Source organism: Typha angustifolia, chromosome 15 (assembly GCF_048772165.1).
Source record: "Typha angustifolia cultivar Huaian chromosome 15, ASM4877216v1, whole genome shotgun sequence".
NCBI lineage: Eukaryota > Viridiplantae > Streptophyta > Magnoliopsida > Poales > Typhaceae > Typha > Typha angustifolia.
Genome location: NC_133253.1, coordinates 16,517,586 through 16,530,722, shown reverse-complemented (window position 1 = coordinate 16,530,722; position 13,137 = coordinate 16,517,586). Strand labels below are relative to the sequence as shown.

At 37.3% G+C, this 13,137-nt stretch overlaps 2 protein-coding genes across 2 annotated transcripts; both read right to left on the bottom strand.

The window, feature by feature from the left end:
* Positions 1-186: 186 nt before the first annotated feature.
* On the bottom strand, positions 187-5,746 carry LOC140777012 (glutamate receptor 2.8-like). The gene is made up of 5 exons (XM_073120911.1): positions 5,584-5,746; positions 2,873-4,206; positions 2,327-2,639; positions 1,061-1,467; positions 187-675 (listed from the first exon to the last, which is right to left on the bottom strand). The coding sequence occupies exons 1-5, from the start codon at positions 5,705-5,707 to the stop codon at positions 187-189; spliced, it is 2,667 nt and encodes an 888-aa protein (XP_072977012.1). The 5' UTR covers positions 5,708-5,746.
* Positions 5,747-7,168: 1,422 nt separating this feature from the next.
* LOC140777011 (glutamate receptor 2.7-like) lies at positions 7,169-12,903 on the bottom strand. The gene is made up of 5 exons (XM_073120910.1): positions 12,829-12,903; positions 10,603-11,976; positions 9,456-9,780; positions 8,184-8,587; positions 7,169-7,822 (listed from the first exon to the last, which is right to left on the bottom strand). Exons 1-5 carry the CDS (start codon positions 12,901-12,903, stop codon positions 7,574-7,576), a joined length of 2,427 nt encoding a protein of 808 aa, XP_072977011.1. The 3' UTR covers positions 7,169-7,573.
* Positions 12,904-13,137: the final 234 nt, after the last annotated feature.

Sequence of the window (13,137 nt, the reverse complement as noted above, 5' to 3'; positions counted from 1 at the left end):
TATTACCATGAATGATAAATCTCATGAAGCCATTTTATTACTGTGGTCTGATCTGGGAAGACATAAAGTGGACTTAAATGTTCAGAAAAGTACAGGAATAAGTGAATCTATTTAGTTTGTTACAACAATAGACTGGTCGGCTTCTGAACCTAATATATGTGCGTTCTGGAGAAGTGCTCTTTTTTTTCATCTTCTTCTGTGGACAGGAATTAAATGGTTCTCTACTTCTTGATTGTCTCCAGCTGCATTATCATATTCATCTCTGTGGTTCACATGGTGTCCACGGTTTGCGGCATCAAACATATTCCTCACGTTATCTATATTAACCATTTGTATTACGACATCATTGTCCTGATGGTCATATCTTAACCACAAAAATATTCTCTTCCAAAAAGACGGATCATGGTAGATATTTCGCATCTTGCGCCAATGCTTGTAGAGGAACATGGTTAAGTATATCACAAGGGAACATGTAGAAACAGCTCCAGTAACAAAAAATAGTCCCCAGAAGCTGGGAAAGTCAAGGCTATTGGAGCTGATAACACTATCTTCTTCTTGACAAAAGTTTGTTTCTCCAATCCATTTCTTCTCAATCTGAATGATACTCTCTCCATCAGTTATGTTCAGGATACTCCTTGAGATGTCAGGGACCAGAGGAGAGCCCTTAGAAAATGCCTGCACAAGCGGCACCACTAGAAAAGTTGAGACTTAAGACAACAATGTTAGATGCATTTAAAAATATATGAGGATGAAACACTAGCTTGTCTTGTACTCGCAATATGGTGATCTTAACTACATAAGGTGGAGTTTCTAATATGCATTAATGCTTATTATCAACAAATTTGCACATACGTTGCATGTTCTGTAGCATGAGAGTCCATTTCTTTGAAGCTTTATTTTAAATTTGTTCTATGAAGAATGCAATTTTCTAACAGTATGGTGATCTTAATAACTACATAAGATGGAGTTTCTAAAAATCAGTATTTTCTGTTGGTATAAATATTACTTCAAATGTACAGATACCAGATAAAATTTGATAGAGAAGGGTAGTAAAACTTACAAATCCAAATCCTGCAGTCTTATAAATTGGTCCAACCATTGTGTACCCTGTGCAGTGCTGGGCGAGAAACAACTTTATATATGGGATTTCGTGAACAATGGCAGCAACACCACCGTTCTTGCTTCCCTTAGCTAGGGCCTCAGCAAAGTCATCAAAGGTAACATAGCCTCTGATTTTTGATTTGTCAAAATTGAGTTGCTCCAATAGACCCTCCACAAAAGAGCCAGTGTGGTATCCAACATACTCCCCTTTCTTCAGTAGTTCGTCCACATGAGTGACTGTTGGCTGAAATTTTTGCACTGTGAGCATGGAAGTTAAGCTAGCAGTATAACTTGATGTAAGTATCAGCACCACAAAAAGCCAGACGATCATTACGATCTTAGATAAAGGGTTTTCCATCTTCTCCCCTGCGAAAATTGCGTGAAGAGTATTAGTTAGCTCATAGGAACTTCCATGGAACTCATGCCATATATCTTCAAGACATGAGACAAATCTCAATTGCTAGCATCTGAATTATTTCACATCTCAGTTAGCAGTAAGTGAAGAGTTATGATAATATTGTGAATGCTCTTGAATATTGTTCTCTACAAATATACCTAAGGCTTATAAGTTCTTGAATAATTTTGATTGCTACGTTGATATTAGCTCAGGTTTCCTTGTATCATTTTATCATAATGTTTTTTTTTTTTTTGAGGTTAAAGACTCTCAATTTTCGCATAATTATTTAAGTTTCTAACTATATTAGGTTGACAATGGCATACGTGCCATGCCATATTCTAAACAATTCAAAATCTCAGTATGTGCAGTAGAGACTAGAGACAATAATTATATAGATACAGACAATTGGTGATTCTTCATGAGAAAATAAAAAACTGTAACAGTGATTAGTGATCTCATTTTTGCATAATTGAATTTGTTCATTGCTTTCATACAATAACTCTCGTTCACTTTTCTTTCTGTGTATCTATTCTGTAATACAATGATTTGCACTTCTAGTACGAAGTGTTATGTCATTAGGTTGTTATTGCTTAAAGCAATATGATTTTAAAACAGTAATGTATATCTGCAACATTTATTTTGTCATTAACTTTTTACTCTTCAATACAATGAAATCATTTGCGTTAATCAGATCAGTTGATAGGGATTTAGCATAAACTTCCTGATAGTGTATATTGAACTGATTTAAGGATAACCTACAGTATGTCTAGTCAAGATATCCAAAATATACTTATGAAAACTTTGCAAGATAAAGGACATTTACGCAACTGTGGGCAAAAACAATTGTTGAGAAGGAGAAGTAAAACATGATTCCAAGCTGCTGAGAAGATGGACCATGAAAATCGGCGTTGTCCTTATGCTCCATCACCCAGATGACAAATCCTGTATATATAAAGAATGCTAAGCTTACTAACCACAACTCGAGGGTCAATGGCTTTAAGAAGATCCATGGGTTCTTTTGTTTGCTGCCCTTGACTGGAACTATCATCGATATCCCTGATTCAGTGTAGGGCAATGTGAAGTCCGCATAGAAAGTTCTGTTGTACCTGATTGTTATATCCCCTATCACTGCATCATATCTCTGTAAGTAAAATTGGTTAGTATAGTCTCTGAGGCAATAATTGATCAGCTGAAAGGAGAAAACTGATTGAACTTAGGTCCTAGGATTTAGTTCTTAAAATTACTATAATAGAATGTTGTACCTCCATGATCTCAATATGGAAGTCAAGAACCAAAATCGACGTGTAATCATATACTCAGTTTTATTTAAACAAGTAACTTGTAGTAAGCTGGTCATTTTCAAGTGTTACCTACCTGAAGATAAACCTGATAGACAAAATCATTGTAGGTTTTTGAATCTTTTGGTTGTGCATCCTCAAATGAAACATATTCATAAGAGATTGCATAAGGCAATTTCTTTATTGCTGCTTCAAATATATCAACGGCGTATCCAGTTGCAGTTGTTACATTGGTGACAGGATCAGTTTCAACCTTCGTAAATTCTGTATATCCACTTGTTCGAACACCAATCCGAAGCTTTTTCCCACCAGCTGGAATTTCCCAGCCCTTTGGTACTATTGTTGATTCCCCAGGCCAAATGACAGGATTTAGATCAGTCATCAAGGTTGAATATGACTTCCCTCGATTATGAATTAGCTGCCTTGAAATTCCATGTTTGGCAGTCCAAAATCCAATTTCTCTCTCTCCTTTGCCAGCCACATTGATTATCTGGAATGTGGAGTACTGCAAGTGCCCATCTATAAGATAGAACTCTCCACTCAGGCCTCTAAATTGGCTACTTAAGATAGCATTGAGAAGTTCTGGACCATTTATAGAGACCATCAAATTTTCTAAGTCTGTTGAATTCCTAGCAACTTTGGGCTTCTGAAACCGAGCATTTTTTACCCCGACCTTTTCTGCCGCCATTGCCAGCGCCCAAACAGTATCATATGCCCATAGTCCAAATATGCTCAGTTCAGCTTGTTGATCATTAGGGTTGTCCTGCTGGAATCTCCTCCTCCATCTCCTTGTGAAACTTTCAAGCTCCCTCGATTTGGGTACATACAGCTTGACACCCAAGGCACCTTGCATTGTGACGATGGTCGAGGCATCAATCGAGTCCACGATGTTTGTTAGTGCATCTGTCATGATCCATGCATATCCTTTGCTCATCATTCCTGCCTCTTTCGCCTTGGAGAAGAGGAGGGAACCCATAGAGTATGACATGTGCACGATAAATACTCTTGTTCGCATGGTCATTAATTTGTAAAGCTCTGCCATAATTTGGTCATTGGTGACAGATACGGGAATAGCACTGCGATAGGGAACATGACAGTCGATCTCTTGGAGGGCATCGACGATGAATGGGATGACGCCCCTGCCAAATTCGGTGTCCTCGTAGATTGGAACCACCTCTCTCCATCCATAGGCCTTTATGAGAGCTGAGATGCTCTTCACTTGAGCGGAGTCGTTCAATGTTGTCCGGACAAAGTATGGTAGGCTGGAAGAAGAGAGAGATGGGCTTGTTGCACTGAAGGAGATAATTGGAACTTGACTTTTGTTACCGAGATCAGAGATGAATGCAGCTTGCGAAGATTTTTGGGGACCTATGATGGCTTGCACGTTATGGTTTTCGAGCAGGTTAAGAGCTGCGTAGGCATAGAGAATATATAAAGATTAGTTCATCAAGGAAGTGTGACGAAAGAAGAAGAAAGATGTGCAATTTTTGACAGTGATCATGGTAATTGAAACCTTTCTAACACAATCTACTGGAATAAAATCCCTCAATGTCTTTCTATAACTGACATATTATTGATTTTATTATTCTTATTGTTGCTGCTGCTGCTGTTGTTATTGTTATTGTTATTCTTTTTATTAATTCTTGTTGTTGTCATTTGTCATAATTGTTGTTGGTGGCGGTGGTGTTATTGTTAGTATTCAAGCTGTTATCTCTGCTAAGGGTGTAATTGAGCCTGAGTTTAATCGAGCTTAACTTTAACCCCAAGCTTGAATTAAAATTATTTTAATTTCAAGCTCCATTAGAAAAGAGTCAATCAATAAGTTCTAATTCAACTATATATTAAGCTTAATTTAGGCTTAAATCAAGTTTAAAATAAGTTCTAATTTAACTCTAAAAATATAAACTAATAAAATTATACTATATTAGAATACATAACAATCCAACTAAGCAAATTTTAGAACATACCAGAAGTATAATATAGCATAAAAAATATTATTTATATATATATATATATATAATTATAGTTATTTTAATTTATACTGTGCCTATTTGATCGAGTCAGCTCATGATCTAGCTTAACTATTTTTTAGCTTATTTTAAAAAGCAAGCCTAACTCAACTCACTTTTGAGCCCAGCTTGAGCAGCCTTGATTATTTTGACAGCTCTAATCTCAGGTGGTGAAATAGGAACTTTCAACTTTTTCTAAGTAGTTTGTATGGCAAATCGCATTAGCAACTTTTACTTCTTCTTTTTTTTTGGTGATCTGGTTTGAGAAGAATCAATAGTCTCTTTCAAGACAATAGAAAAAAATAACTCATGTCCTTTGCAAAACAACAGCGCATCTAAGTATCTAAGCATTATATTAAGGTTTTCTCAGTATTTCCCTTGTAATATATCCCTTGAATGTGAAGTTAGCCTGGAAGGCTTGCTTTGTCAGTTAAAATAATTTGTCAAAACCTGAAATTACTGGGAGTAATGTCTCTGTCACTTCCAAAACTGGAGCCCTTATAAACTACTATCATGGGGGAGAACATATTATTAACTCTCAAAACAGAAGCTATACAAATGTTATTCTTGCTTGAACGTTATGAGAGTTTCCTTTTTATCCCCACTAGTTGGTTAATAGTGAGTTCTTTGATGCAGTTTTTCTATTGTTTTATTTGTTTCTCTCTTATCTTGCTTACTAATTAATGCGGTTTTATCTATTGCTTACATATGAGGAGTGTAATGTAAACATTTAACAGCTAGAGAAGGACGAGTTTAAGCATTAACTATATACTTTTACCTGCTGATGCAGCTTGAACGTTATCTTTGTTGGAATCCTCAGTGTGGAGAAGTAGCCTGGTGCTGTAGTTCCCATGGATTTCATAGAAGTCCTCTATGGCCATTGAGATGCTGGTCTGACCCATTTTGCCAACCAGTGTGCTCAAGTCGAGGACTACACCAACATGAAACGCAGCTGTTGCATTTCTGCCGGCGTTTTGCGCTATCGAACGTCGGAAAAATGACATGCAGAGGAAGAGAAGACATAGAGTTTGCCTGCCCATCCCCATCGTCCTGCAGTATCCAATGCAACTCTCAGGCGTCTTATATAGAGCTTGGGAAGGAGTGCCCTCTCTGAGGTGCATGCCTTAGTTTGAGAAAGTCGGATGAAGAGTTATTGCATCACATATCTATGTCGATCAATTTTGGAAGCACATTTAGTATCATTTTTTCCATTACCTATATCCATTTTGATTACAACATTTCAACATCTGGTGGTAAGAAAAACTTATCTGATATTTTATCTGAGTTTTTGACCAAAATAATGTAACGGAAAAAAAAAATACCAAAGTAAACTAATTCCAAAGTTACTATAATCTTTGACAGCTTAACGCCAGAACGAAAATCATTGCCTAAAATAATGATTCCTATGAATTTATTAATTTTCTAATATAAAATAATAAATTTATTCATGAAAAATAATAAATTTCTATTGTATCGATTAAGAAATTTATTTAAGAATTATTGTTTCCGATAACAATATTTTTTCACGCGATGCTGGTAAAAAGATGTAGTAGTTTTGGAATAAGTTATCCGAGAAGGGTAGCATTTCAGATATTTCTTGTTAATGGAGCGATAGTGTTTGGTGTTTAAAAAAAACTTTATTTTATCTCTATTGACTAAGTTCTTACGATTCTCGCCCTTTCAACCCTCCTTGAGCTAAGATTCCCCTTCCCCATGTTATTGGCTGCACGTCCTCATCATTGGGAACCAAAGGTTGACCCAAACATATTTTCTTTACGACGCTTAATTGTGCGCCTCCATTATCATGCATCTACTAGAAATGATAAAAAAAAAAAAATCTGCTGCTAACTTAGCACCACTTCATGGCTCATAAACTTCGTCTCTCTACTTCTTCTTCATCCATTTTAGAACGAAGACTTTGCATTGACCAAGGCGGTATTCATGGATAGTGGTGGCGGCCACGTAGTACACAAGGCCAGTTCAGCAAGCCAAGGCCCCCAATAAACTTTGACGTTGGCTGCCGGACCTTTAAGAATTTTGACTCACACCTAGTCAATCTTAGAAAAGTAACTTGACAGTCTGGCAAATTTTGGAAGCCCAGTTCTCCATATCACTCCTAGTCAATCCTCTAATTTATGAACTTGCTTATCATCCAATTTTCGGTATCAAACCCGTTTGGATAGTATTCGAGATGCAACTGTTCCTGATTGGATAAAGGTTACTTCTTTAGGCAATCTTGCTTCATGATTTATTTTGTAAACAGTACAAAACATGTACCATTGCCGTTAATCGAGTTGGATTGACCTTTTGCTGGTTCTGACGAAGGATCCTGCCAAACAATCTATTTACCCGCTTGTCTTTGATTTCCATGTTAAATTTGTCTCAGATTACAATTGAAAGGGGTACATTTATTGTAAATTAAGCAAACTTGTGCGCTGATTTCCCCCCAATCTCGATATATTTTGAGGAAGATCTCAAACTGAAAAAGAAAAGGAGGTTCCATCTTGATAAAATTCTGGCGAAACAACTGTACCACCTTTGCATCCTAAAACCCACTGGTGATCGAACTAATATCTACATCTTGATTGTTGGATGTGGCTTCAGCGTTGGCTACATCTCTGTGATTTACTTGACCTTCACCATTTGTATGAGGATGTCTCCCTCCTGATAGCAAATGAATTGAAGTCTCTCTGATCGAAATATCTAAAGCATAAAGTGAATATTCCCCAGATGGAGTTGTAACAGTCAGTGATGTTTTTAAGTCCATTTCAAATCTTGTAGGAAAACATGAGCAAGAATATCAAGAGGGAACAAGTAGAAGCAACTCCAGTTACAAGAAATAGTCCCGAAAAGCTGCGGAAGGCGAGACTGTTGGAGCTGGGAACACTGCCTTCGTTTTGACAAACTTTCGAATTCCCAATCCATTTCTTCTCTATTTGAATGATGATGTTTCCTTCTGTTATGTTCAGGATACCCCTTGAGATGTCAGAGACCAGAGGGGAGCCCTTAGGGAATGCCTGCACAAGAAATAGCATAGAAAAGTGAGGGTACTGCATTAACACATGCCTTCCATCTTAGATGCAAATTAATATCGAGAAGTTTAAGTTGTTCATGTCTGTACCTACATTAAGACACTTGTTATCTACTTTTGCACATGCAATTCTGAGCTGAGGAGGAAGTTAATCCATATCCTTATTTCAAAATTATGTTGTGAATCTTTTTTAGGATGCAACATTCTGACACTAGTTTTTTCACTGCATATGAAGAACTTGCTTTTGGTGGATTCATATTTTGACATTTGTAGGTACCATTATTATCTCAAATGTATCGATACAGGCATACATCATAAATATGATTTAGGAGGACAGTGGAACTTACAAATCCAAATCCTGCAGTCTTATAAATTGGTCCAATCATCGTATACCCTGTGCAGTGCTCTGAGAGAAATAACTTGATATATGGGACTTCATGAAAAATGGCAGCAACACCACCATTCTTGCTTCCTTTAGCTAGGGCCTCAACAAAATCATTAGGGGAATATGGCCTGATCTTTGTTTCTTCGAAGTTGAGTTGCTTCAACAGACCTTCCACAAAAGAGCCATTTTTGTATCCAGCATAGTCCCCATTCTTCAGGAGTTTGTGCACATCAGTCACTGTTGGCCGAAGTTGTTGTATTGTGAGCATGGAGGTTAAGCTAGCAGTATAACTTGATGTAAGTATCAGCACCACAAACACCCATACAATCACTACAATCTTAGATAAAATGTTCTCCACCTTCTCCCCTGCAGACAATGCATATTAGTTTATAGGTTGCATGGGGTGAACTTATCCATTTATACTACTAAGCATTGGATAAATCTAGTGTTTGCATCTGGAATTTTTTTACAGGCAGAAATAAGATAGCACAGTAATGATTCAATTATGATTTAATCTTTGATATTCATTTATAAATAATACATTCCATCAAACCTTAAATTATGGGTTATACAATAGTATCTACTGACATGCTGATAACTTCTCCCTACATCGTTTTTGTGTAATATTGACTTTGGAGCTTTCTATTGTGCATCTTGAGGCCGAAGAATCTCTTTTTTTCAGACAATAATTCTAACCATAATAGTTCAAAAGTTGCAAACATATTATTATATTCTAAAGAACGGGAATGTGAAATGTAAGTTAGAGACTAAAACAATATATAGACAGAATTTTCTGTTTAATGTGCTGTCACTCTTTGCATAATTATATCTTATGTACAACCTCTTTAGCATAACAAACTTACTTGTATTTTGTATATGACTCTGTGATCTAGTGACTCGCATTCGAAATACTCACATTTTTACATTGCTTATATGTTTTATATGAAGCAATATTCTTTCAAGTAAAATAGGTTTCAACGAGGCCAACAGTAATATATTCCTAGTTAAACATTTGTTTACTAATGGCGTACAATCTTCAGCATCATACTTGGTTCTGCAGGTGAGAAGAATCTCTGTATAGAATATAGATCATGTCACTCCATATGGGTTTAGCATAAACTTCTTGATTATATTTAATGAACTTGATTTAATGATATCCAGCCTTGGATCTAATCAGATTATCAGAGTATCCAGATGAATTTATAAAGCTAGCAATAAAGGATATATACGCAACTGTGGGAAAAAACAGGTGTTGAAAAGGAGAAGTAAAACATGGTTCCAAGCTGATGCGGAAATGGACCCCTGAAGTCAGTGTTGATTCTGTGCTCCATCACCCAGACGACAAATCCTGTGTATATGAAGAATGCAAAGCTCCCATACCATAGGTTGGCAGTCAATGGCTTTAAGAAAATCCATGCATTCTTATTGATGCTATTCTTGACTGGAACAAGCATTGATATCCCTGATTCAGTGTAAGGCAATGTGAAGTCTACGTAGGAAGTTCTGTTATACCTGATTGTTATATCCCCAATAACTGCATCATATTTCTGTAAGTAAAACTAAATAGTATTCTTGTCAAGACTAAACTATTAGGTCAAATAGGAAAACTGAAACTTAAATTTCAGATTTAGTCTTAAATCTACTGGAACCATTGCAAAGACAAAGATGCATGGAACATAATTGTTTGTAAAGCTGCAAACACACTGGAATGTTGTACAGGATCTCAATAGGAAATTCAAGAATCAAAGATAACATATTGTTACTTGCTATTGTCGACATATTTGCGTGCAGTTTATGCATATAAATTTGTCAAAGGATATATTGAGAAATTGGGTAAATAAGCTTACATGTTAGTTCCTTTGATCACTAGTATGAAAGTTATGTCCGTGTCATCATGCATCTCGAAAATGTACATAGAAAGTCAGATAACATACTGATATTTCGTTTGGCAATTGTACTATTGCGATAGAATACTATCGCTGGTATTTCTTTTGGCAATTGTACTACTGTGATAGAAGATTATAATTGCTGATTTTAATAAGAAGATGAGTATTGTGTTGGAAATGTTTGTTTGGCTTAATTCCTAAAGACTTTTCTAGTAATCAAAATTCAGGGAGATGAACATCTTTCTAAGCTGTAGAGAAGTATCAAAATAATATCAGTTGAAACAGAACGCGAGGTCCAGAGACAGTGAACTAATAATTCGAATGAGTTAACCACGAAATTGATGCATTGGAAATTACCTGAAAAGAAATTGTTTTGAGTCTCCAAAATAATCATTGTTATGAACAATTCGACATGCAATCTTGTACTGAGTTTAATTTAAGCAAATGTAATCTAAATGGTAAGTCGGTCATTTTTCAAGTATTACCTACCTGAACCTGATAGACAAAATCATTATAGGTTTGTGAACCTTCTCCTGCATTCTCAAATGGAATGTACTCATAAGGGATTGCGTAAGGCAATGTTTTTATCACTGCTTCGAATACATCGATGGAGAAGCCAGTTACAATAGTCAAATTAGTGGTAGGATCCCTTTCCACCTTCATGAACTCAGGATGTCCACTTGTTCTAACACCGATCCGAAGCTTTTTCCCACTTACTGGAATTTCCCAACCTTTTGGTACTCCTGTTGATTCCCCTGGCCAAATCACAGGATTTAGATCAAAACTGCTCTGATTCAAACGTCCTGAGATTCCAGCTTCCCTACTCCAAAACCCAATTTCTCCTTCTCCTTTCCCAATCACATTGATTATTTGGAATGTGGAGTACTGCAACTGCCCATCTATGAGGTGAAAGTCTCCACTCAAGCCTCTAAATTTGCTGTTTAAGATTGCCTCCAGAAGTTCTGAACCATTTTTAGAGACATCCAAAGTTTCCATGCCTGTTGAATTCTTTGCAAGTTTGGGCTTCTGAAAGCTAGCATCTGCGACCTCAACCTTTTCTGCTGCCGTTGCCAGTGCCCAGATTGTATCATAAGCCCATAGTACAAAGATGCTCAATTGAGCTGGTTGATCATTAGGGTTGTCCTTCTGGAATCTCCTCTTCCATCTTTTGGTGAAGCTTTCCAGCTCCCTTGATTTGGGTATGTACGGCTTCACACCCAAGGCACCTTGCATTTTTTCGACGATGGAAGTGTCGAGCGAGTCCACGACATTTGCTAGTGCATCCGTCATGATCCATGAGTATCCTTCGATCATCATTCCTGCCTCCTCGGCCTTTTGGAAGAGGAGAGAGCCCAATGAAGCCGACATATGCACCACAAAGACCCTCGTTTGCATGGTCATTAATTTGTAGAGCTCTTCCATAATTTGGTCTTCGGTTGCTGTTAAGGGGATCACACTGCGATATGGGATACGAGCGTCGATCTCTCGGAGGGCATCGATAAGGAATGGGATGATGCCCCTACCAAAGTCTGTGTCCTCGTAGATTGGAACCACCTCTCTCCATCCATAGGCATTTGTGAGGGCTGAGATGCTGTTCACCTGAGCGGAGTCATTCAATGTTGTGCGCACGAAATATGGTACGTGGGAAGAAGAGAGAGATGGACTTGTTGCACTGAAGGAGATAATAGGAACTTGACGTTCATTACCGAGATCAGAGATGAATACAGCTTGCGAAGATTTTTGGGGACCGATGATGGCTTGCACTTTATGGTTTTCAAGCAGGTCAAGAGCTGTGTATATGCAGAGAGAATCGACAGATTTCAGCTGAAGGAAGTGCAGCGAACAAAGATGACATGCAATGTTGGAAAGCTAACTTTGATAACTCAATATTGCAGGGTTTTAACATAAAGATTTTAGTCCAACTCCATATGTATGATCCTTCTATGTTTAAGTTCCCCACAAGTGGAAGAGTGAAGCCACGGAGCTGAGTTAAAAGGCTTTAATTTCATTGTTGCATACTAAAGTTGATCGCCGGCAGTCCTAACTTTTCTTTTTCCTGTTTTCCTCTGGTGGTGTTGAATGATTCTTTTAGAGTATTAAGTGAAGCAAGATTAGTATAACAAAGCACATCAAATATTTTTTAATTACTATGTCCTCTTGTTAAAGTAGCACAAATAGTTTCTTGTAAGAAAACAGCGAACTCTCACGATTGCAATTTTTGAAACAAAGCACTTTTAAAGCTTCTAATATTATGTGAAAATTTCTTGGCTTCTTTTTTGTACGTCTCTTCAAATGTCTAATTACCTAACATTTTCATGCTTTGTTGTCAACACAAAGGATTACCGGGAGTAGCGTCTCTCCCACTGCCAGTACTGGGACGTTTGTAAACTGTTAGTGTTTAGGAGAAACTTGTTAACCTGTTCTCCTATGTCATTTCTACGTGTGGATTCTTGAAACAGAAAACAGAATACAAGTCTTTTCAGTTGAATTTCTCTAAAGTAGATGACAAGTAGCTAATCCTGTCATGCAGTTTTTGTCTCTACTATGTCATTTTGTATCTATTCATTTACTTATCTTGTTCACTAATGATTACAAGAGCTTTTTTTTCTAATAGGTATCACTATATATAAGGAGATATCAGATGACAACGGTGACAAAGCAATCACTTGTAAGCGCAGGCAAAGAGCAACAAATGTCTAAGATGGTTCATGAGCTAACTACCTGCTGATGCAGCTTCGATGTTATCATTGTTGGAATCCTTAGTGTGGAGAAGTAGCCTGGTGCTGTAGTTGCCATGAATTGCATAGAAGTCCTCTATGGCCATCGAGATGCTGGTCTGACCCATATTACCTACCAGTGTGCGCAAGTCAAGGACTACACCAACATGAAATGCAGTCGTTGCATTTCTTCTGACATTTTGCGCTATCGAGAGGGAAAAGAAGAGGTAGAGGTAGACAAAGTATAGAGTTGGTCTCTCCATCTTGAGCAGCTGAGGCTTAGAGAATGTAATGCAGCACTGCATGGTCTTAT